This window comes from Cryptomeria japonica, chromosome 9, assembly GCF_030272615.1.
Source record: "Cryptomeria japonica chromosome 9, Sugi_1.0, whole genome shotgun sequence".
NCBI lineage: Eukaryota > Viridiplantae > Streptophyta > Pinopsida > Cupressales > Cupressaceae > Cryptomeria > Cryptomeria japonica.
In genome coordinates this window covers 474291905-474318345 of record NC_081413.1, presented here as the reverse complement: position 1 = coordinate 474318345, position 26441 = coordinate 474291905, and the positions used below count along the sequence as shown (strand labels likewise).

Below are 26441 nucleotides of genomic sequence, written 5' to 3'. Positions count from 1 at the left end.
TCGAATTATGTAATAAAGAGGAAAAGGAAAGGGTTTAGGAGACCTAAAACTAACAAGATTGGTATGCAGGTAGACGGATTCAACATAACCAATCCCTGCTTGGCCAGAATAACTCACAACCTTGCAGGAACGGTGCAATCTTCAAAGGGACTTGGAAGGTTTTCAGACTGGAGACGCACGGCTAAGCACCCAATTCTAGCACAGCTCAGACGGACACCTACAATTGAACTAAGCACAATTAAAGGCTCAGGTTAACCATACAAAAGGATACACAATCAGTATATCCTCAATGGTATGAGCTTGAATCTATCAAATACCTGCACACCCATAACAGAAAGATCTATCTAAAATGTTGAAAGAAACCATGCAAACAGGATGAAAACAAGACAATAAACACTAAATCAATGTCTATATATTGATTTCAACTGCCTATTACAACAATTTCTGCAGCATCTCTATGCTACTGCTTAAAATCTAACCTATTCTAACTCTAAAATCTAAATCTCTCACCAGAGTCTAACTATTTAACAAAAATCTCTAACTCTTTACAAAAGAAAGGCCTCTGCCTTTTAAAGATTTTACAATATTGAATCAAAGACTAGGATGAACTCCATCCAAGGGTCCTGATCTACCTTCCAGAAGCTGGCAGCTTTAACCCATGCCCATTAAATTCTCACTCATCCATTAACCACAATTTCAACTACCTACCACTATTTGGCTTCAATTTGAGTCTATCCGGTAGTTGGACATAATTGTCCACAACTGACTTGTTTCCCCTTTCTTTCAAAATATCTGAGTGGGGCCTACAAGCAGTTTTACAATCAAACAATTTCAGCTTTTTAGAAATTGAATTCCTAGAATTAAATCCAGTTGTGTGCTTTTTCTCGAGAAGGCATAAACTTGCAGCATTCAGTGTGTTCTTTGGTCTTTGGTCCCAGTGTTGGACTTCATCTTTGTTCAATGGCACGGTTCCCAATTTTTGGTTGCTCTCGCGCTCCTGCAACGCATTCCCACATCTTTTTTCTTTTCCAGTCTTCAGCGCCTGGCCTTGATTGCGATCCTTCTTCGATTTGCGTTTCAGGTTTTTTCTCCTGGTTCTCTAATGACGTCCTGCGACCTGCGAACGATCAATTTCATTTCAATAAATCAATTTGAAAAATTAATTAATTTAATTTAACAAATATTAAAATTTAATGCCTGGAGGGTCATTTGAAAATTTCCTAAGTTTTAATGCTTTTACTCCTTCCGCAAATTTAGTTGTTCCTAGCAATTTCGGGCAAGAGGGGCGTTCGAAAAGTTATAAAAACTTTGACATTTTCACCCTTTAATGGTGAATTTCGGGATTTTGGAGTGCTTTGCAAACTTTAAAAACTTTAACATTTTCGCCCCTTTATGGCCAATTTTGGGATTTTGGGCACTTTTGCAAACTTAAAAAACTTTCACATTTTCACCCCTTTATGGCCAATTTCGGGATTTTGGAGTGTTTTGCAAACTTCGGACCTTTTGAACGTTTTGCCAACGTTTACCTTTTAGGCATTTTCACTTAAAGGTCACTTTGAAAATTTCGAACCTTTTTGGCCTTTTGCCAATTTCGGACCTTTTGGTCACTTTGAAAATTTCGGACCCTTTTGGCCTTTTGCCAATTTCGGGCCTTTTGGGCATTTTGCCAACTTTTCACTTTTCTAACATTTTGGCTAAAAGGTTTGAATTTCGGCCCTTTGAGGCATTTTGGCAACTTTTCACTTTTCTAACATTTTGGCTAAAAGGTCCGAATTTCGGCCCTTTGAGGCATTTTGCCAACTTTTCACTAAAAAATGCGACTTTTGGCACTTGGGCGAGTTTGTCAACCTTGGCACTTTGCATTCTTTATCTCCTTTGTATCCCTTGGCGAAAATCGGCATTTCAACGTCATTGCAGGCCTTAACTCTTTCTTCACATTTAGGCGACGTTGCGAGAATTGGGGAGTTTTAAGTTCGCAATAGGTCCCTGTCCAAGACGGGGATGGGTGTGCGATTCGCACAATAGTACAATAGAAACATTACAAAATAATAGGATGCTTATCCACATGAAATTGCCAAGACTAAAGGTAATTGAGAGGTCAATCAACATGCCTATGAACATATTAAGTCCAGATTTTCCATGACCTTCAAGACAAGCATCCATATGGATATAGAGAATCGGGTATATGATACTGGTGACAAGCTTACAGTGATACAATTGAAGATTTCACAAGATAATGAGTTTCTGCTAAAATTTATTTAGAATCTTTTTAGATGAAGGATTCCTTTAGACCTTTATTCAATCCAAGTTTCTAATCTTAACGATGAATTGTTCTTGAACAAGCTGTTTATCTTCAAAGAAATAGAAATAGACAGACAGACAGAGAAACTTGAAGCAACACAAAGTTTAGCATTTGAACTGGATAGTTTTAGGATGTAAGGTACCTTTTCTCGTGTTCTTTTGTCAATAAAAGGATATACCATGTTCCATGCTGCCCAGAATATATATGGAAGATGAATAATGTACAGCTTCCCTAACCGCTCTGGATAGTAACTCTGTCAAATTTCAGATGAATTAGATTGGAATAAAGAAACAAATAGAATTGCATCACATATTCTCCTTTGCTTTTAGAATTTAACAAAATTAGGTTGGACAAAAACTTTAGTACAAACAAGCAAAATATACATGTTATAAATAAATAAAAGTTCACAGAAAACAGAGTACCAACTCTTTATTTATTATTACCTCATTTTCATGCTGAATCAATAAATTAATATTCATGCAATTTGATATAAATAGAGGCAGTATACTGGTTACTTGAATAATACTTCTGTGATCAATGCAGCCTTGTCTTCAACTTTGTTTAATTCAGTATATAAATTTGAAAATGTAAACCCAAAAATATTTCAGAAAATAACAGTCCTGTCTTTGCCAAACATAAGGCATACTAGAAACATACCTTGCCCTATCCTTAAGCTTAAAGCTTCATGTCTTGCATAGATAATGATCTTATGAAGTTTCTTGCCATTCAAGTCTATGATATTCAAAGCACAAATAAATGCATGAAACAAATTTTAAAAACCATCAAGGTGCATCTGCAAGTAGAGATATGCAGATATGATTAAGTTCAACTTAGAGCATCTGTTTAATAAACCTAAAAGTGATGACTGCAGCAAGCACAACTATGAAACCCTTCACACAGCTAAATCAAGATGTCCTAGGCACACAGCACGTGAACTTTCACGATGCCACCTAGCACAGTTACAATTCTTTGCTAAGTAAATCATCCCCTTAAATAGCAAGGATTGTGTTTTAGCATCAATATATGAGAGAAAACAATAATAACTGTCTTAAAGCCACAATTTATACATTTGTTGACAGTGAAGATTATAGAATACCGCGGCAAATATAGGGATCACTTAACACAAAAAATTGGCCCATGTAGAAAACTCAACACTAATATGTAAAGCCACCTACAACCCTCATGCACTCCTTCACATGCCAATTGGACAATGTTACCTGACAAAGATACCACATTAGAAGTAAGCTGAATTGTGCACAAATACGACATGCATTGATGATGGAATATCAATAAGCCCTCAAAACCTCTGCAAAATCATCATTGATCTTAAGCCGAAGCACTTCCATATGTTTCTAAGGATCCAAATCAGGGAATTGCTTTTGAAAAGCCTACCCAAATTGACTTTGTTGATGTGTTTTTAATGCACACATGAACACAGAATAAAATACCAAGGTATCTTATCCTCTCTTGAACAAAGTCTCTCAAATGCTATGCTTCACGATCAATTGAGACAACTCTAAGGTTACGAAATGGCAGGTCTTGACTTGTGGATAAGCTCAATGGTTTGAAGTGATAATGCTGGAATCACAAGGGGACTTACATTGTACATAAATGCTTGAATACTTGGACGTTGCTAGAACTCGGGACTAACTCATCTAACAAAGGAAGATCAAAAGGAAAGGGTTTAGAGAGTCTAATTTAATCCCAGGAATGTAGGATGTAGTGAATGACTTGGTGAGACTCTACTAGACTTTGCTTCGACATCAATGAACAACTACACAAAGCTAGTGCAATCTTCTAAGGTAAAGTTATAGATGTTCAAATTACTACCATCAACATCAATACCATCAAGGCAATGCATACCAATGGACAAGTAATAATTGAAATCAAGTTCACATAAAATTCCAGTTGACCACACAAGGCGAACTTACAATCAGCAAGAAGCTAGTGGTATGGATTAAACGAATTTCAGCACTAATCATCCACAAAATCTTCCATTCATCTAATCAACATAAAAGCAAATTTGAATTGGAAACTATGCAACTTGTTGAACACATTTCACCATATCTTCAATGAAAAGAGTATATTCATTTACAAGCCTTTGCAACAATTTCTTCTTCTCCTACCCTACTCCTACTCTAACTTCTAATTCCTAATTGCCTTCTACCCTTCTACTGCTAACTATTCTTCTATTATTCCCCTTTACAAATGAGAGCATTGAGCCTTATATAGATAGCTCATTACAATGAATGGCTCAGATCAATTCAAGATCAATGGCCAAGATCGAAAAATAGAAACCCCAATTAAGGTTTGTTACAGCCACCATTAATTGACCAATGAGAGATGAGGGTAGGTGAGATAAATAATATTTGATGTAGTGCCATATGTCACCAATTCTCTCCTTGAATGAATGCTAACTTGGAACTCTTTGATTGAACGAATGGTGATTGGAATGCCACCTCAGCTCGCCTTGTGGACTTAATCAATTTGCCTTGAACATTCTTCTTCTTCATAACGTTTGGAATTCCTTATGATACTTTGCATTCCAACCTTATGTTAGGGAATTCCTTGACCTATTTCCTCCTTATTGTTCTTTGACCTTGAAATTCCTTGATGTAGTTCATGTAATCCTTTGTGCTCATGTCTTGAACTTGCTTTCCTTCATTTGTTCACCATCAAGGTAAAGTCTTCTTCATGTTTGAGATAGTCCACATCTTTGCCTTTGGAATCCTTATCCTGAAATCCTCTTCCAATCCTTGAAGTGTTGATCTTCCTTATCCACATTTGTGATGTTGTCCTTGCAATATGCATCCTCCTTCACCTCAAACCTTGATCATCATGCTTTCCTTTGTTGTAGCAAGCCTAGAAAACAAACAAATATCGAATTATAGACCTATGGGATAAACTTGATTTCAACCTTGGTGGGAAATCCATCCGCATATAGACGGATCAGTCCTCAAAACATCCACATTATCCCTATCCATTCCTTCACTTGGTGGAAATTTGATGCCTATCTGGACAACTTTGTTATTGATCCTCATTTGAATTGATTTGTCCCTTCCTTTGTAATTCAACCCTCAAGTGGAAAATCCAATCCCCATCGGGACTCATTGTCCTTGAAAGTCTTGCGTTGATTTGATCACTATTTGATGGAGTGGAAATCCGAACCTCATAGGGACTTTGCTCCCAACATTTGTCCCAACTTGTGATAGATAATCAATCAATTTAACTTAGGTTCAAATTAGAAAATTGTAACACCAATTATGGAAAATGTGAAGATCCGGATAGAGATCTAGAAAATTCTCCTTAAGAAAACCTGATTTTCAGGCTTAGGATAAGTCTGGTTGCAATAAATTAGTCTGAAGACTCCCCTGGTGTACTCAAAAAAAGACTGATTTGAAGCTCAAAAAAGTATACCCAAGTCTGAAAAATGTCACTTGGAAGTCTGAATACACTCAGAAAGTGACTGATTTTTTATATCAAAGCTGTAATAAAGTCTGGTTTTATGAGGATTGAGTCTGAATATGCCTTCCAATGTCTGAAGACACACCTCGCAAAGTCTGAAAATGTCCTCCAAAAGTCTAAAGACACTCAGAAAATGATCAATATTAATGGTTGGAAGCTAAGTCACAAGGTTTGAATTCGAATTCGAATTCGAATTCGACAGACATGAAAATCGGATGAAATTCGACAAGGGAAAAATTCAAAAAACAATTCGGATCAAATTCGCCTTCTATAATTTTGTTTATTTTTAAATATATGCATACTCCTAATAAATTATCAGAATAGCGACCCTTGTTGGAGAAAATCCGAGGGCGACCCAGCAGTTGCAGACACCCATGACCCAATAGATACAAAGAATACCCACGACCAGCTGAGTTGTGTTTAGAGATGGATAGCAGTGCTTTATAGAGGAAATTCGATTAAATTCGATTTTTTTTATAGAAGTTTGAAATTCGATTAAATTCGATTTTTTTTATAGAAGTTTGAAATTCGATTAAATTCGAACCTCATCCATGAAAATCGCCGTATCCTGTGACTTAGGTTGGAAGTAGTCACAGCAATGTCACATGCTTGCACTTGAAGTATTTCACCCTCCAAAACTCAGAAATGGCCACACCTGAGCACAACTATGTGGCTAGAAATAATAAATCAGTCTAAAGACAACTCAGAAAATAAAGTTTCAGACCTGCACCAGCAATGGTGTCCACGCAAAATGCCTTCAAATTCACCAAAAATGGTGTTCAAATAAAATCGCCCCTATGCAATGATAGCTGGAAATGAAATTTCAGATCTGGAAATGAATATGGTGCCCAACAATGGTGTTCAAATATGTCCAACTATGGTGTGAAATTCTGATCTGAGTGCAATGGCAGCCCTTATCATCAATGGAACTCAGAAAAATCAACAAAAATTGCCCCAATAGTCTGAAGTTTCCATCTAACAAAATTGTGGCCTCTTCCAAGAATGGTGCCACCTCCAAATTCGCCTAATGTGGCTTAATCAGCCACCAAAACTTGCTGTAACTTCCCTCCAAAGGAGGCACCCAGGTCTGATTGGGCAAATAATCCTCTCCAATCTGCAACTTTCTTTAGCAATGGTGTCAAAAAATGACACACGGGCAAAAATCACCCAGCTGAGACCTCCAATCTGCCTTCAATCAGCCACTTAACCATCACATCAGCAACTTATATTATTACTTTAATGCTGGCTAAGCATACTTAAACACATTTTCACCTTGAAACTTCACCACACAAGCAATGTGGGATAAAACTTGCCTAGGAAAATTGATTTGCCTTGGAATAAAGATCTTGACATTAAATAAATGTTTCTAGGCATTAAATAATTGTTACTGATATTTAAATAATTACCAACAAGGCAAAAACTATTAAATCTAATCATATTTGCATTAAATTCATTCAACTTCATCAAATTTGAGCTGATTGGGGAAAAATGCCCCATGTTTGGATAAAAATCCACATCAAAATTTTCAATAATTCATGATAATTGCCTCCTAGGGAAAACGATCCCCATCAGGATAAAATTCATGCATAAAACTTGCTTCATTTCGTCCAAAAGTCTATCCCGGGGAAAAACGTGGCTTATCAAGATAAAAATCCATGTCAAAAATCTCTTTAAGTCCAAAATTCACCTTTTGGGGAAAATCGATCCCCATCAGGATGATTATCCAAATCAAAATTCGTCATAAAACACTCTTGGGGAAAATTCACCACCTATCAGGACAATTATCTGCATTAAAATCCATCAAACTTGTTCATCAACTGACTTGGGGAACAATCGACCACCATCAAGAATTTGAGTGTGGAAAAATCATGGGTCATCAGAAATTTGCTCAAAACTGGGGGAAAAATGCCCCTCATTAGCATTTTAAAACCTTAGACATCAATTTAATGGATTTCCATCAGGAATTTAATAATTTCCACACTCAAAAACTCTTGGACATGTTATAATTCATCATTACGCATTGGGACTTGCCAAATTTATCAAAAATTTGAGCAAGAAAATAAGAATTTTATTGGGATAAAGTGCAATTTTGACTTGAATTACCTCCTAGGAGCAAGATAATAACCCCTAAAGGACCTCTTGACACTTAGGCACAAAATATCACCGACTTATACTCATTTAGACATATTTCCGCTCAAATTTCAAGGCAAAATTGAAACTCAACACTTAGCAAGAAATAAATCAAAATCTAAGGCAACTTGACACTTTGGACAATTTTAACATTTTAACATCCTTTCAACATTCAGACCGACATCCTCTCATAAGCAAAGGCTAACACTAGGAAACTAGGCAAAACATCTACCCTAAAAAGCAAAAAGTGGGGGTCCCCATTTGCAATGGGGCGATGTGTGAAAACGTCAAAACAAACTCCTTGGAGAAAAAAAGAAACAAGACACATGGAGAAGCTCCACAAGACTAAAGAGCATAATGTAATGTATGTGCAATATGAAAAATCAAAAAACAGGAAACATGAGTTTGATGACCAAGGAAGCAGAGGTGATGCCGAGATCATAGTTATCACGTTGACTATTTATTGGAGAACTTTGGATGTACATATTTGGTGCATATCTAGTATACTGGAGTTTACAGGCAGAAAATTTGAAAACAAGGCAAAATGAAAGTCTTTTTAAAATCCTCTAAAAAAGAATAATTGTGTTTAGTCTGACAATTTGTACCTTTAGTCTGACAATCTGTACCTAGGCTTTTTATTTTGAAGAAACTAAAGGGGGAGAGTAAAGAATTGTGCTGAAATTCACTCAGTCCTTTAACTCTCTAACCTTGGAATGATCGTACAAAAAATTGCTTACTGCATATGGAAAGAAACGAACACAAGACTTGCTGGTTTTGTGATAGGAATCTTTTGGAAAAGGAGAATAACATAAAAAGGCAAATGAAGAAGCAAGATTTCCAATGCAAGAAGAGGTTGTGGAAGATGTAGAAACGTTATCCTCACCAACACCAATCATTATACAGATCTGTCCAGGAGCACAGTGTGCTATATCTCAATCCCATCCTTTTCTTTATGTTCTTAGTTACATTTGATTATGAGATTCTTTCATTAAAAAAATGGTAAACCTAAAAAACATTGCAATTCAAACCAGAGATTATAAAATCACCCGAAACTCGCCAAACTCGGCAAGTTCGAGTTCGAGACATGCTCGCCGAGTCTCTAGAGCTCGGACTCGGGCTCGGCCGAGTCTGGCGACTCGCTGAGTTGGCGAGTTTGGCATAAACTAGCCAAACTTGGCGAGTCCTGTGCCTGGGGCTTGGTCGGTGGCAAGGCCAAAAAGAGGCCAAAAAAAATGCATTTTTTCAAGTTTTTTTAAAATGAATAATCTCGTCTTTGTTCACTACAACCTCCGCCTGAGAATGAGAAAAATTAGGGTTACAACATGTCAACCAATAGAAAAATAACACCCCACAAGGGGCGATGCCCCTTGACCCCACCTTGGGGGCACTGCCCCCAAACCCCCGTTGAAAAATATGGGGGGAAACTGCGTTGATAGAAGTAGGGAAAATTTAACCTCCGAGTCTGACACTAATTGGATCGACCAGGTAGATATAGAGGCTGAGGCTGTAGCCATGGCAAAGGAGGAGCAGAGAGCACAAGCAGAGACAAGAGTTACTGATAGTGACACAGATGTTCCTGATGTTGGTGAGCATGGCATGGTGTCACGGGGCGCGACTATGGCTGCCGAATCATCCAAGACCCTACCTTAAACGCCTTCGCAGGGGGCCAAGGTGAGAGGGTGCACACTCCTCTGAGCCATAGGCTTGTAGTTGTATTTACCTTTGGTATTTGTGTGGAACATTTGATGATGATCATATGATGACATGGATTTTTTATTCCATGAGTTTTGTAATATTGTATACATTTGACAATATTTATATATTTATGTTTGTTATTTCCTTCAGCTACAATTTGCGTTTATGCTAATGTGATTGATGTATACTTGTGTATGTAATCAAATGAGCCGAGTTTGATGATGTTATTGTGTCTTTAAGGTGTATTCAATAAAGGGTGCATGAAACAAGTTTTAAATCTTTAAAAATCTCTAAATTTATCGAGTTTTTCACTTTCCCGAGTCCAGCCGAGTTTGACTCCGAGTCCCGAGTTTGAGTCTGATTCGGCCTTGCCGAGTCCGAGTCCCGTTTCTTTGATTCAAACTATTACTATGCATTAAGGGTTAAAGCTATCATTTAGAGTGATATAACGTTCTACATCTATTTGTGTCTTTCTCCTGTATCCCTAGATTGAGCTTGAAATCCACTATATCAATAGACCTTTTAGTTATTTGTCAAGTTAAATCAGATATCTGTAAGGTATTAAGGATTTGACAGGTGAAGAACATAACATGGCATGTTCCTCCATAATTACAATCTCTTCTATCATATTCTCCATTAAACCTTCTTTTGTTGTTTCCTCCTCAATTGTGACTAATTCTTTGTTGTGGTCCATGGATAAAATGGTTACTCTTTCACCTGTATGCAAAACCTAAGTCACCGCGTTCGAATTCGAATTCGAGTTCGGCAACCATAAAATTCAGATCAAATTTGGCGGAGGCAAAAAGTTCAGAAAAAAATTGGACATTAAATTTGCCTTATATAATCTTTTTTTAAATATAAATAATATATCTAATATATTATCAAAATAGTTTAAGATTGTAAAATAGATTTGAAAGCATTATAAACAGATTAATAATAAATAAAATATATTAAATATTAGCATTTTAATAAAAATTTAATATAAATTAAAATTATAAAACAATAAATAAATCTAATTCTATTAAATATTAATAGCTAAAACTATATTAAAATAGCATTAATCTTGGTCAAAAATAAAAACTTTTATGTTCACCTTTCAATAATAATATAGTAGTAATTGGTAGACTGTAGAATGTATTTACAAAAAACAAAAAGCAAAAACCCGACGGCGACAGTGCATTGCGAGAGGGGAAAATCCCAGCTGGGCAAGGGCACAAGAATAGCGGCTAGGGAGAAAGTCACGGCTCATCAAGGGCACAAGAAAAAAGATGGTTGGGCTTTCTATGCGAATTTTGGCCGAATTTTTCCGAACTTTATTAAGTTTTTATAGATTCGTTGAATTCCAAACTTGAAGCAGGAAATTCGGCAAATGCGGTGACTGAGTGTAGAACTATAGGTATGTCATAACCTTTGGAGTCTATTTGTTCTTCACTAACCAACGCATATTTGCAAGCCATTCCAACAAAATAAAAACTGGACAAATAGACAGTTGGGTTGCTTGAAGAAGAAAATTACGACAAAAGGAGGCTACCAGAGTTTTAACTGAAAGAAATCAATTATACACATGATTCAAGAAATTGGAGAGAAGTTGGCTGCCCAGACTTTCTGAAATACTAATAACAACCAAGGATAAACTCATTCCTACTTGACAAGAAGGTAGGATCAAGATTGCATGCACAAAGATGAGTTCATAGATGAGAATGTAAAATTCTTAGCAAGCCTTGAGATGAAGAGATGTAGGGTTATAATTTGTTTGCAAAGGCCAAAACAAAAGTCACAAGGAAACTCCATTGTAGGAGCATGGATCACATCCTTGTCCCTGTAGCCATTATTTCTAGTGGCTACATGTATATACATATTATAGTCATATCTGTGCTCTTTCCTTGTGTACTCTAATTTGATTGGAGTCCTCATCCCCATACAAGTACTCATATCCTCCATGTCTCCATGTAACAATTTCAAAGATTACATGGGAAAACTCGTAGAGGAAATCTAAAGAGTTTTAAGCAGCATAAATAAAGTGGCAAGAGATAGATAGTTTGAAAGGCAACAGTTCAAAAGAAAGCCACACTTGCTCCGTCAAGTATGCAAATTAGAGATTGGCAATTTATTCAATAAGGATTTACACTTAAGACTTGCTAATGAGGATGAAGGATAAGGTGAAAACTATGTTCCACCTCAAGTTATGGGGGCAAGGACACAAGTTAAATGCGACTAGGGTTCAAGGATCACTATAGAGATTCCAACATTTCAAGGGACCACAAAGGACCAATGAGGGTCAACACTAAAGATAACCCTTATAAAAATAGTATTTTTATGGCAAGGCAGTGCAGATGTATATAGGACATGCATGCATCCCTCTAACCCCCAAGGGAGTCTAGTCATTCCGCATGCAAGTCAAGAGCACCCCAAGAAGGCTTGGACAGACCACGAGTTAGTAGAGTCTTAGGGAGACCTGGACATCCCCTACATGAGTCAAGAGCACCCCAAGAATGTTTGTATGTCCTCTATAAGGGTCTGGACAGCCATGGGAGACATCTAAGTGCTTTAGTGCTCAGAGAACACCAACATCCCCTCCCCATTTTGACATTACATCTTGACACATCCTTGCACCATTCTCCAACCCTTGGAATAGGGAGAGTGAACATGATTACCAGTCATAAAAAACCAACAATGCACTCAAGTCTTACGAGGCAAAATCATCAAGGCTACAACTCAATAAAATCTTTCATGAAACAAAATAAATAAATTCTGAAGATTTTTGCTTTAAAACTTTTGATTTGAGTGCAGGTTTGAGGTGGCCGTACCTCCTAAAAGGTGCATTTTTTTACTTAAGTAGTCCTTTTTGTCATTGTCAAAATTTTCATGTTGCAATGCCACTCAAAAAGTGCAAAATTCCATGATCTTTGCCAACTGCAGTTTTAACTAGCCTTTCCGCTCAACTCACTTTTGAGCTAGCATTGCCAGTCAAAAAGTGTAACTACTTTCCTTGATCTTTAAAACACTCCATGCTGGTCATGATTTTACTCACCACTTTCACCATTTTCTAATTGTACAACCACTTGAAAGTTGTGATTCACTTATTTCCTTCACTCATATGCATGGTTGCATTTTCTTACTGACTTCAACAACTTAATCAAAGTTTTAGACTTGCATTGACATCAATAAAGTGTGCCATTTACACTTAGTTGAATGCATCTCTTCCTTATCACACTTTTGTAACACCTCTTCTACTTAATTATCATGCTTTTTTATTGGCTAAGCCACTGTAAAACTGTGCTTTGTATGTCTCATATCCACTCAATTTTGGGTGCAGTTTTGTTAGTCATTTAACATGCTTTAGAGGAGATTTTAAGTGGTTCACCCACCCTAAAAAATTTCCACTTAAGTGGTAATTCAACTTAAGTGTTTTGACATACTTTGTAGTCGTTTAGCCACTCCTTTGGCACGGATTTTCCATTGACTTGACCATGCTGCAACTGCACCTAAATTAAACAATTTACTATATTTCCTTCACTGTTCATTTGCTGATATTGCCATGAGACTTTTGTGCTAAAGAATTCCTTTGCCATGCTGGTTGAAGACTTCAACCCTACATCCTTTTCCATTTTGTACTTGTACGATCCAACTGTCAAGAATTTGATCATTCTTCATCCATGAGTAATCTACAAATCATTTAGAGGACAAACTAAGCCTAACCCTGGAAACCTTGTAATTTGACAAAAAGAAGAACTTAGGGCATTGATTAACATGACCAGAATGACACAGCCATCGACTACAAAATTGAATAAAACAAGAATTACCAACACAATATAATTCGGCTAATAAGAAGTCAGAAACTCAGACAGATGTGACAAGGGGGAGAGGATTTAGGAGAAGAATATGTTTTTGTTGTCTCAAAAGATGGCAAAAAAGCCACTGGGTGCAGGTATTTTGATCCAAATGCATCATGCCATTTCATTTGTCACAAGAACTGGTGTAAATTTTATTACAACCAATAATAATTCTAAATCCGTATCGTTAGGAAACTGATGGTCTCACTCATTTAAAAAAACAGGTGATGTTGATGTTGTTCTCAATGATACTATTAGGTATGCGATTCACTATGTTATGCATGTTCAAGAGATGAATAAAAAATTGATATTTAATACCCAACTCACTTAAACACAAACATTACTGTTATATTCATTGGCAACAAATGCTTGGTCTCTGTCATTGATGTAAAATAGAATAGGGCAGTTGCCCTTGGTATTAGGAAAACTGAAAAAGAGTTATATATAAACTTGTTGATCCTGCCATTGCAAATTTGCATCCTCTTGCAATGGAGGACAATACTAGCATTATTTGGCAGAAAAGATACAATCAATTACACTTTCAACATCTCTCTATGCTTAATCAAACTGATACAGTTCACAGGTTGCCTTCCATGCATGAAAAACAAGATATTTGTGCAAGGTCCTTGGCTGGAAAAAGAAAAGATGACTATTTCTAAATGAAAGCTCATGACGAGACAAAGGATTTCTTGATGTCATTCAAGTTGATTTGTGTGAACTATCGTGGAAATCAGCAAGAACATCATGAGAAGGGTATTTTCTTCTTTTGGTTGATGATTATTCTCTGAGAATGTGGGCTTATGTTCTCGAGTTTAAGTCGGGATGTATTAGTAACATTTTTAATTCCAAAGCATTGGTAAAAAATGGGACTAGTAGGCACGTCAAAACTCATAGGTCAGATAATGAGGGCAAGTTTACCTCCAAACAGTTCAAAAAATTACAGTGACAAGAAAGTGATACAGAGCTGATTCTTGGATCCTTGCCAACTGCAACATGTTATACAAACAAAATCATAGTTAGAAGGGATGTAACAAAAAAGCAGACTAAGTCATTCTTTTTTAGTTCTTTAGGTGGTAGTGACAGTTCTGAGTAACCAACATGTAGTATCTAATGACATGCCTAATTGATCCATAAATCATTGGATTCCTAACCCTAATGACACCAACTATCGACTTCCAAAATAACTCTCCTCTCAACTCTCAGCAAGCTACTCTTAAAGAATTGACAGCTACAATAGTATGCAATTCAAATAATAAGAAGGAAACAATAAACAACAAGGCACATATACAAGATACAGATCACATGACACGACGTTTCCTCTCAAGAAACCCCAAGATGGGTGAAAAGATCCAATAAGGGTACACATTGAACATCCCATCATTAATCAGCATAAATACAAGGAGAACAATACCTATTAAAATAATGTTGTAATATTTTGTTATAAGGTTCAATTGAGTTGTTAGGATGGTGGCAGCAAAAATCTTTTGGGGAAAAAATTGGCAAACTAAAAGAATGAGACTTTTTTTTAAAAATGGAATTTAAATGGGAAAATCAAAAAATCAAGAAAAAACAGATTTCAAAAAAAAGTTTTAAAATGTGGAAAAAGAGACAAAACTACTTGTTTTGGAAATTTAAAGGCATTTCCATAGCATAAAGATATAGAGAACAAATGAAATAGAGAGTTTAACCCATGAATTGTCTGAAATAGAGAGTTTAGCCATGAATTGTCCAAATGAAAAGTTTGTCTAAAATAGCAGAATGCAGTGTAACATGTAAGCTTTGCCAGTAAATGATTCTTTGGTGAGATCTATATGAAGTTGATAAAGTTATTGCTGAGTTAACAATAGAACACTTCACTGAATGATATGTGAGTAATAGTCTTGTTGTATGATGTGAGTGGATGGTAAAATGCTACTAACAACACTGCATTTCAAATTATTATTAATATCAAAGAAATGTTTAATCATAGAGACTGCACTATCATAACAAACTTTGAAACCATCAAAATCTCAGTAAGACCTCAAAACAACTACAACAAACATGTTTGCATCCCAAAAGGATAAAAGAAAAAAACATTTTCACTGAGAAATTTTAAAGTAGAAAACTTCAAAGAATATTTCATCCAAATAAAAATCTAATCAATCGATAAAAGAGAAACCATTTCTCATGATAGGTAGAGTCTAATGGGCACGATTTATGCATTTTCAATGATTCAAGATACAAAGCCAAGTCACATTAAAAAGCTTTGCTATTAAACCAAACCTTCGAATTTAGTCAAGTATTGACTCATATAAAGTAGTAGTAGACACAAAACACATTTTAGAATTCATAAGCATGATATTAAAATAAGCATACAAAATCACAATGACCAAGATTTTGATGTAACAAAGATTGGACATCTTGATGCAATACTAGGTTACATATAAACATCAGGCTGATGTTTTATGCAGCCAATGGTTTTTGTACTATAACTTGAGAGAAGGATAAAATGTTATGAAGACAAAGATGACCTACACATAACATTACGTCTTCACTTCTAGTAATGAGACTTTGTAAAGAAATGAACTATATCATTGTCATATTCATCAAGCAAAGCAATGATATGACAAAGAGCCTAAAATAGCATTAAATTCAGGCCATTCGGCCCAGAATATGGATTATTTCTTTCCAGATTACTAGTTTACAAGGCTACCACTGTAGAAAAAGATAGACCATCAAATGTTGTTTGAACCAAATAACCAATCAATCTTCACAATAGCAATTTAGTTGTGCCGAAAATCAAGATAAGTGTACACAATTAAACCATGATAAAGTAGACATAAAATATGAAGTAGACCTAATGAGCTCAAAGATAACCAAAATATAGAGTCTAGACCATTCGCCTATCATGATAGTAAAATACTATTTCTTTGAACAAAAGCCCCACCAAACTAAAATAGATTTAACATTTTATACCTTGTTAATTTAAATGGAAAGATCCTTGCAATGTGCATATTGAAAATCTTATTCAAAATTCGATGTAGGTAAGAAGTAGACACAAAATTAAACCATGTGTGACAACGTATTGACAATATTGGCAAAAATCCTAGCATCTAAATATAGATAGAATTAGTATGAATAGTGAACTAAAATATATCCTCGAAATGTAGACCATTCACCTATCGTAACAATAAAAAACTATCTCTTTGGATGGAAGTGTTATTTTTATGATCAGATTTAGAACAATGCAGATATGAGACAATTCACACAAGTTTGCACAGCATATACCCTGGGAAAAACTTCCAACTTGATGAAGAAAAACCCAGCAACAAGTATCTTTATTTATATCTCAAATATAAGCAGTAAGATGCCTTTTACAATGGCCAAAATCAAGGCCTTACACAGATCACACAATGTAAGAATGAAGTTCACCCTTAACACAAATCAATCTGCAATTTCAGAAATTCCACTCTATCACCAAGTTGATCTGCCTTTTCAATCTGCAATTATAATAGATAGCGATCTGCTCTGCTATTATTTGTACTGCTCTTGTATTTGATGGATGATGTGGAATGAATGAGATCGTTCCTCATATATACATGTGCGTAGCACCCTTTCACAAAGGGTCGGCCCTCAATGAAAGAACACGTCTTATGCAAAGAGGTGGTGGACTTAGTTTAGTTGGCCCTTAATAAACATTAATTAAATATTTTATTTTTTGTACATATAAATCGATCCTTCATGGTCGGCTCATTTAAATGTATAAGGCCAACAGGCCACTTATACATTTATATTCTCTATGTCGGCCTGAAGGAATCCGACCATAGCTACTGTAACATCAACACTCCCTCTTAGCTAGGGAGGAATCCTTCTCGATATCTGTATCATGTAGTGACATCCACCATGGCTACTCCCAGAGGGCGGATCCATCATGGCTACTCCCACGTATGGAAATGCAAATGAGCACAAGTGCCCATCACGGAGTCACTCAACGTGATGTTGCCATCTCATCATGACATTCACCACCATGGCTACTCCCAGAGTGTGAATAAACACAAGTGCTAAGTCATGGAGTCTCTCAATATGACATCCACCATGGCTACTCCTAGAGGGTGGAACAAGGGTTTTTACCTCAAACTTCTCTCTCACAGAGAAGAATGCATTAGCAAGGGCTTGCACCTCAAACTTCTCCCTCACAGAGAAGAATGCATTATAGTACATCTCATGAAATCACTGATGTTGAGACCCTCCCAGCAAGGGCTTCATTCTCCACAACTCCAAGCTTGTCTCGAAAATGCACAAACTTCACTTTGGCAAGAGGCTTGGTGAGAACATCAGTCATATGATCATTAGTGCTAATGAACCTCAACTAAATAGCATTCCTTTGCACCATATCTCTAATATAGTGATATTTGATCTCTACATGCTTTGTTCTATCATGAAACACAGGATTGACTTAAAGTTTCACACAGCTTTGGTTATCACAATGAATAACTGTAGGCTCCAACAATTGTCAAAACAATCTTGCAAGGAGCTTCTGAAGCCACACTGCTTCGCGAGCTACCACACATGCTGCAATGTATTCTGCCTCTGCGGTGCTCAGTGCCACTAAAGACTGCTTCCTGCTACACCAAGAAATCATAGCAGATCCCAAATTGAAGCAACAACCGGAGGTGCTCTTCCGATCAGTAACACTCCCTGCCCAATCAAAATTAGAATAGCCTTGTAGATTCAAGTCGACACTGGAAGAATATTTCAAGCATATCCAACTGTGCCACGCAAGTATCTCAAGATATGCTTGGCTGCAACTAGATGTATCTGCCTTGGTTCACACATGAACTGACTAAGTGCACTCACTGCATAGCAAATATCCGGTCTAGTGTTAACTAGATACATCAAGGATCCAATCAACTGTCTGTACATAGTAGGATCCACAAGATCTAAATTAGCTACAGATTCACTCAACTTCTTCAAGTTACTTTCCATAAGTGTAGACATAGACTTGTAATCTAACATTCCAAATCTCTTTAAGATGTCAATGGTGTATTTTCCATGACTCGGGATAATCTCATTAGGCCTCTACCACACTTTCAAACCTAAGAAAAAATGCATAAGTCCTAGGTCCTTCATCTCAAATTCTGAAGTCAACTCCATGCATCTAAAGATGAGATGTTCTTCTCCCGTAAGAAATAAGTCATCAACATAGAGAACCAAGATTAAAGCTTCACCATTGACTACCTTGAAGTAAAGATTCGGATTAGCATCATTCTTGCAAAACCCCAAACTCACCATATATCGGTCAATCCTTTCATACCATGCACGAGGAGCCTGCTTAAGACCATATAATGCTTTCTTTAATTTGCATATTGAGACTCTTTCCCATGAATCACGAAGCCTTCAGGTTACTCAATGTAGACCTCTTCTTCAATTACGCCATTGAGAAAAGCTATCTTCACATTCATCTGAAGTAGTTTCCAATTCCTTAGCTACTGCAATGGCAATGATGGTCCTAATGGAAGTATAGCAAGCAATTGGAGCAAATGTTTCTTCATAGTCTATTCCTTCTTTTTGAAAGAAACCACATGCCACAAATCTAGCCTTGTACTTCTCAATGCTTCCATCAATGGCATGCTTAATCTTGAATAGCCACTTGGAAGATACAACTGACTTTCCTTCAGGTCTAGGTACAATATCCCAAACATCATTCTTAATAGCGGATTGATATTCTTCATCCATAGCATCTTTCCATACTTGTTGATTTGAGGATTCCTCAACACTGGAAGGTTCAGTCTCAATAAGAATACTCATCAATGCAACATAGCTAGAGAATCTCTGTGGTCTTCTACTTTCTCTGAATGTGCCTCTAGAAGCCACGAACTTTTTTGCCTCCTGCATAGTGTTCCTTGCCCAAGAGGTCTCTTTCAATTCACGATAATATCTCTAGGCCCATTAGTAGGATGCAAGGGTGTTGTCCTCATTTTTGTTTTAAAAAATATGGACTATTACATTGAATTTTTTGTCAAAAAAAAAAACTTTTACTCTAAGGCACCCTTCTCGAGGTGGAATTTTGCTCTACCCCTGGACTAAACTAATCCTCAGTCCATCCTCAAACCACATTTCGAATTTCATCGCGTTTCGAGTTTGTTTGCTTTGTTTTTCTTTCAATTTCGGGTTTTTTCTCCCTGACTGCAGGTGGGAAAGTTTTCTTGGATTGCAAGTTTTATTTTTCTTTTGTTTTAGTGTTGTAGGGAAATTTTAAGTTAATTACAAGTGCACTTTATGAAAAATAGAACTTGTAACTTACTTTTTATTTCCCCCTTGATGCTTTTTGGCTTTTTAGTCATTGTAGGAACTTTTGGAACATATTACAAGTGAACTTTAAATTATAAAGTTAAAACAAAACTTGTAATTTATTTAAAAAGTTTCACTTAAGTGATTTTAAGTTATGGTAGCAGTTTTTCTCCTCCATTGCAAGTTTTATAAAGTCGCTTTAAGTTGTAATAGGGATTTTATTTCCCTATTACAAGTTTTATTTTCAATTTATTTTTGTGACTTGTAAAAGGAATTTTATTTTCCCTTTACTAGTCTTTTGTTGAGTTGTTTAAAACTTGTAAGTGGAGTTTTATTTCCCTTTTACATGTATTTTAAACTTGTAGTTTGCTCTCACAAACCCGATTTTGCCTTAATGCATGCATAGTGAACATTTTTAAACTTGCAAATGGGTTTTAGAAACCCGATTTCATATGTTCTTTGCAATTTTAAACTTGTTGCCCTTCCCCAAGAACCCGACCAGCTATAGAAGTTGGATTTGTTGAAAGATTCCAACGATTTTTGTGGAGAAATTCAAGGAGGAGGAAGGTGTTTTGATATCATAGCTATTTTCATGCATCTTGAAACTCTTTTTGTGCCATTTGGAAGACGTTTTGCTGATTTAATGGCATTCAAACAGCAAACACGTGTTTCATGAAATGCAACGATTTACTTCATGAAGTGCCACGAATCTTGATTCTCCTAAGTCGTTTTGGCTTGTCTTGCTTAGGCATGGAGGTTGGAAGCATCATTTGACCGATTCTTCATGCATTTGATAGGTGTTTTGCTCCATATGGCGTTTTTGTAAAAACGTGGCTAGGATTTGAATTGCCTTCTCTTGTCTATTTAAGAGATTCAATCTCTTCTTTCAAGGATTGCTTCTTATTCTTGGGAGGTCGTTTTGTTGATCAAGGTATGCTTTCTTCCCTTGTTCTTGTTTTCTTTTCTTATTTTAGTTTGTTTTGGTTTCCTTGATCAGTTTGTATATATGTTAGTTTTGTTTTGTTCTTGCCTAAAATCGATTTTGTGAGAGATTTTCCCCTTTGTTCCAAGTTTGCAAAGCAATTTGTGAAGTGCATTGTCTTTCCCCATTTTCCCTCTTTACTTGCATTCGGGATTTAAAAACCTGATTGCAAGTGAGATGAAAATAGTTGATCTACCCCTTCGGTTGAAAAATCTTAACCATCTTTTGTTGAAATTCCAAGTTTCAAAATTGGAAAATGCTCATCCTTTCAAAATCAAGTTTTTAAAACTTGATTACAAGTTGAAAGTTCTCCCCATTTTCATAAAGATGATCTTCCCAAAATCTTTTCATTTTCACTCATATTCATTGCCATCATCCATACATACCATTCCCACAGTCAAAATTTCATTTTTCACTCACTACTTCATTCTCTTTTTTACAAGTATGCTTGCAATCAGGTTTCAAAAGCCTGATTACACGTTTGTTCTTCCCCACTTGTATACTTGTAAAACATTCCCCAAGATCCGAAATTGGTCAAAAGCCAAGTTCCAAGCATCCCTATTTATTTCCCATCCTCCTCTCACAAAGTTGTGAAGTGCAAGAGTTAAGAATTTTTCCCATTTGAAGAGAAAAGATGCTAGTTGCAGTTGATATTGATGTTGCTTTGACACTTTTAAGTCTTCATCGTAGCATATCAGGTTGTTCATCAATGTCAGATTTATCATCAGCTTCCATTCTAAAGAAGATGAAATACAAATTTGATAAGTACCAAAATGAGGTCTCCCCTTCACAAGTTTCTTCTCCTATGGATCATATCAAGGATACGGAAATAGGGCATGTTGACAGGTCAGATTTCATCAAAAGGGTGGAGGATCCGTAGCATAGTAATATGCAGCGATTGTTGGACAGCTACATTCACCATGCTTCTTCTTTTCCGGTGGCTGCACTAGAACCCGAGTTCATTCTTGCTTGTGCTCACCATTTTGATAAAGAGACAAGAACTATCAAAAATGATGAAAGGGAGGCAATAATCTATCTTGAAGCGGATACTATTGAAAAGGTTTTCTGAATACCATCAGCACCTGTGTATATGGAGATTTCCAAAGATAGTGCAATTGATTACTATGTTGAGAGGGAAAAGGATTGCAAACGCCACATTAACAAGTGGATCCATGAGCCACGAGCCGCTTTCACAAGATGGGCTAAGTTATACCGTTGTGACTTCAAGTGGTAAATTGGAGACATCATTACTCTCCTCAGTAGGATGTTGGGTCTAGAGCATTCTAATGTTTTTGAACCCTGGATGTACCAGTTTATCATGTCTATAAGGCAGTCCCATGGCGTTCTATATGAACTCATCTCTTATGTATCTAGCAGCATCACTTAGACACTTCCCTGGTCTTTCTACCAAGGGTGATTGCTCGCTTATACCTGTGTGGGAGTACTATGATCAGCTGCCTTTGAGACCTACCAGATTGCATTACGGGAGGGTTCAGGATGCATTCTTTGGTTTTTAATGTGTCAATTTGACAAGACATTAAAGAATAGAAGAGTGGCAAACGAAGCTAGAAGAGGAGAATAGGTAACTTGTTGCAGCTGTTCAAAAGATCACCAAATTTGCTAGTGAAGGGAGCAATCCTTCAAGTTCTTCCAGTCCACGAGAATCAATTCAAGGAGTTGAGAGAGTTGCTCAAAAGGTACAAGCATTGGAATCTTGGGTAGATCAGCTTCATAATTTATGTGCATAGGTCTTGAAGGAGGTTTTTCAAATGATGGTCAAATTGAAGACCATCGAGGAACAATTGAACCAGGTTTCTGACACTTTCAAACATAACTTGGAAAAGGTGGAAGATAGCTTAACAGCATGGCTCAAGATTCCTCAACAAAAGTTGAGTGTTCTTCTAGACATCACGTTATTCCTTCGAGGGTTGTGTATCTAGAATACTAGGAACTCTTGGAGAACAAAGCCCTTATTCTCAAGTCACTTGTTGAAGACATTGATGATGCCATGAGACTGCTGGAAGTATTTCAAGATATTGTTTCTCGTTGTGAGAAAGCTTCTTGTAATATCATAGATCAGAATGGAGAATTATTATCAGAAGAAAGGGTTCTCTCAGATCTACAGTTGAAGATTCATCATGAGTGGAAGAGTGAACCATTTTCAGCTGCATCTATTCAAGCTTTGGTTACATACCAAGTCTTCTTACAAGAAATTCAGTCTTCCTTCGAGAAGAATAATGCCACAATCCTTCGTTGCAGCGATGTTATTGTGAAAACCATGATCATGACAAAGAATACCCATGAACCGAATGTTGATGAACTGCAAATGATCATCCAGAAGTTTGAAGGATTCATGTCTACACATGTTGCAACCTAAGTGTTTTTCAACACTTAGTTGCATTTTCAGAATTGTAATCTCTTAGTTGTAGTTTCTCTTTTGACATGTTTACTTGTAAAAACATTTTGTAAATTGCAAGTCAAGTCATTACTTGCACTTTTGTAATTACAAGTAGACAAGTTACAAGTCAATTTAGAATAAGACTTGTAACTTTAAATAAGTCTTGGTGGTTGAGAGAATTTCTCAAGACTCCTCTCCTATAAATACTTGAGGGGGTTATTGTATTTTCCTTATCTTTTGGAAAGCAAGCAAAAACTCTGCCAAATTTGCAGCAAAGAAGTCTTTGAGCTTTTATGTGTAAATTGAATAATTGAAAGAAATAGAAGAAGATTACTCAAGTGTTGAGTCTTTGTGCTACATTCTTGAGTTTGTGTTCCATATTATCTTTCTTGCAAGTGTTTCTTAGAGAGCTTAATCGAATTTGATTTGCAGTCTTTGTGCTACAAGTATTGGAGGTTAATATAAATTAGAGTAAATATTCTCTTGGAAAGAGTTATAAGTCTTTGTGCTCACACTTATTCTTGAGAGAGAGATTAGAAGTAGATTTTATAACAGGAAATAGCTGTGAGACTTTGAGCTCATACTAGTTCTTGTTGTCTTGTGTAGAAGGGAGTAAGATATTTCAGACTTTGTGCTGCTATAATTTGTTTTTGATATCATTAGCATCGAAAAGGGTAGATAGGACTTCACATATTCAAGACTTTGAGCTTGATATTGTTGTCTTGTCCCGAAGAAAGTGACGGAAGTCTTTGTGCTTTCAGGAAACTTCATTTCATTTCAAAAGTTGTTATTGTTGTTTTACGTTAAATTGCTATCACTTTTTTGTGGAGAGAAAAGGATATCAGCTTTCTTGAAAAAAGAAGAAAGATTGTTGTTCCATCCTATTTTAGTTTTAGTATTAGATAGATAGGGGGAGCCTTCCCTTAATTAGGAGAGTATCATACTCACACGCTATGGTTGAAACCACAATTTTGTATATTTCCCCAAGTGTACAAAATTTTCAACCAACAAAGGGTTCAATTGGATCAATAGTGTCTACTGGTTCAGTAGACTACCTCTAAACCTCGGGAGTATGATCAATGTCCATGACTTGAGGAGTCTCTTGATCTTCATCATCTATCTCCATGCATGAACCTTTAGATTTTCTGAATGCAACATCTTCTTCAAAGGTGACATCTCTGCTAACCTCTATATGATTCTGACCTGGAATGAAGATTTTGCAGGCTTTAGAAGTTTCACTGTGGCCCACAAATATCCCTTTCTTTCCAGAGGATCCAACTTGGTTCTTTTATCTTTAGGTACATGAACATACACTGGACATCCAAAGATCCACTGACTTCAGGCTTCACACCTGTAAAGGCTTCTTCTAGATTCATATTCTGCAGTATTCGATGAGGACTTCTATTCTGAACATAAACTGTTGTCCTGAATGCTTCGGCCCAAAGAAATGTTTGAAGGTCTTGCATGGATCATGGCTTTTGCAACTTCAACAATGGATCTGTTCTTTCTTTCTGCAACCCCATTTTGTTGTGGGTTGTAAGGGACACAAAACTCCCTCTTAATTCCTGCCTCAATACAAAAATCACGAAAGCTACCAAAGTCACCTCCATTATCAGACCTTAAAACTTTAATTCTTTTACCAGACAAGTTTTCTATTTGGGCCTTAAACTCTTTAAATCTACCTAGGACTTCATCAGATTCTTTAGTCCTCAAAAAAAAATCCAAGTTTTCCTAGAGAAACCATCTTTAACCATCTTTTCCAATGATGGAAGAGCCATGTAATGTAGATGACCAAGTCTTCTATGCCATAGTTCACTGGAACTGGAAGAGTCATGTAGAAGAGCTTGAACTGGACGAATGGAAAGCTTGTACAAACTCTCATGTCGATTCTCGATCACACACGCAATCTTGATGCTGGAGTTCTTTGGCCATGCAAGAACTCTCCCTTCTGAAAAATGCTACTTGATAACCTTTGTCCTCCAAGGCTGAAATAGATACAAGATTCCTCTTGATTCCTGGCACGAACAAGACATCACTTAGATGAAGGGGAATGCCAGATTCTAGATGGAGAGAAGTGGCACCAAATCCTTTCACGGAATAGCATGCATCATCTCCAATGAACACTTGAAGATTAGTCTCTCTTTCCACCAAGTCTGAAAGATGTTCTTGATAGCCTGTGATGTGACAAGAAGCTCCACTATCAATCAACCAGGTGTCACTATCCATGACTTGATAAGGCAGATATGAAGAGGAATCCATTGGAATTGTCTCCTCCTTCCTTTTGAGTTGAGACTTTATTAATGTTCGCCACTTGTTGCTTTGGCCTTGTTAAACAATCTCTTGCATAGTGACCAAACTTGTCACATCTAAAGCACTGAATGTGGGAGAGATCTTTCTTCTTCTTCTTTGAACCAGGTGCAGAATCTGATCTTTGATCTCTATTCCTATTGAAGTTGTCTTTTCTCCAATCTCTTATTTTCCTCTTAGTAGATTGAGTGGCTAGAACATGTGTGATGAACCCTTGCTGGTTCAACTCTTCAACCTGCTGTAATTTGTAGATCTTTGTAATTTTTAATTATTAAGATGGTCTTTTAGAAAATAGATAGAAGTTGCAGAAGAGGGTTTCTTTAATTTGCAACACATATTGAATAATACATGAATTTAATCAACTGAAACAATGAATTGGAGAATTTAGAAGCATACCCGTAGGTCCTTAGCCAATTTATTGAAAAGAAAGAATAAATCAGCAACTTACAAAGTTCTGATTTTTATTCTAGAACAATTCAGATCTGCTCTTATTTAAATACTAAGACACCCAAACAGTGGAAGATGGTGCCAATAAATGAGCAAACTGTGTGTTTGGGAAAAGAAGCCTCCAAACCACAGAAGAATCAACAACAAAATAGTAAATAGGAGAAACCCTACAACAAATCTGCCTTGTAAGAAGTCAAATCTGCCCCAATTCAATTCAATTTGACTTCTGAATGAAGCCAACCAAGCTGCAACAATTCGATTGATCTTTCATAATCTCAAAGCTACTGAATTCTGAAGAATGCACGCTCTCCAAAACAGGTCCAAGCCCTAGCCGCCATAGCCAAGTGCTCAGAAGAAAATGTCAAATGCTCAATATCAAGAATGAGGTTTAATTTCCATCTTGGCTGCCTAAATACCCAAAAGGTGTGATTTTTGGCAATTAGGGATTTAAAAATAATAACTTGCTTTTAGGGTTCCCAACTTAACCCTAAAAGCAACGCCTAGCTTAGGAGATAATAAATTTTCACAAAAATAAATTTAAGTGATGCACTTTATAAATTTTATATTAATATTTCATTAAAATATTAATTGCCTGTGGAACCACTTAAAAAT

The 26441-nt window shown here is 36.5% G+C and overlaps 1 protein-coding gene across 2 annotated transcripts in view; it reads right to left on the bottom strand.

Moving 5' to 3' along the window:
* LOC131075961 (sec14 cytosolic factor) overlaps positions 1 to 26441 on the bottom strand; it is a 66096-nt gene that overhangs the window by 24754 nt on the left and 14901 nt on the right. For both annotated transcript variants that reach the window (XM_058012958.2, XM_058012957.2), the window contains exon 5: positions 2445 to 2555. In XM_058012958.2, the coding sequence (XP_057868941.2) occupies positions 2445 to 2555 (111 nt within the window). The remainder of the gene's footprint in view (positions 1 to 2444; positions 2556 to 26441) is intronic.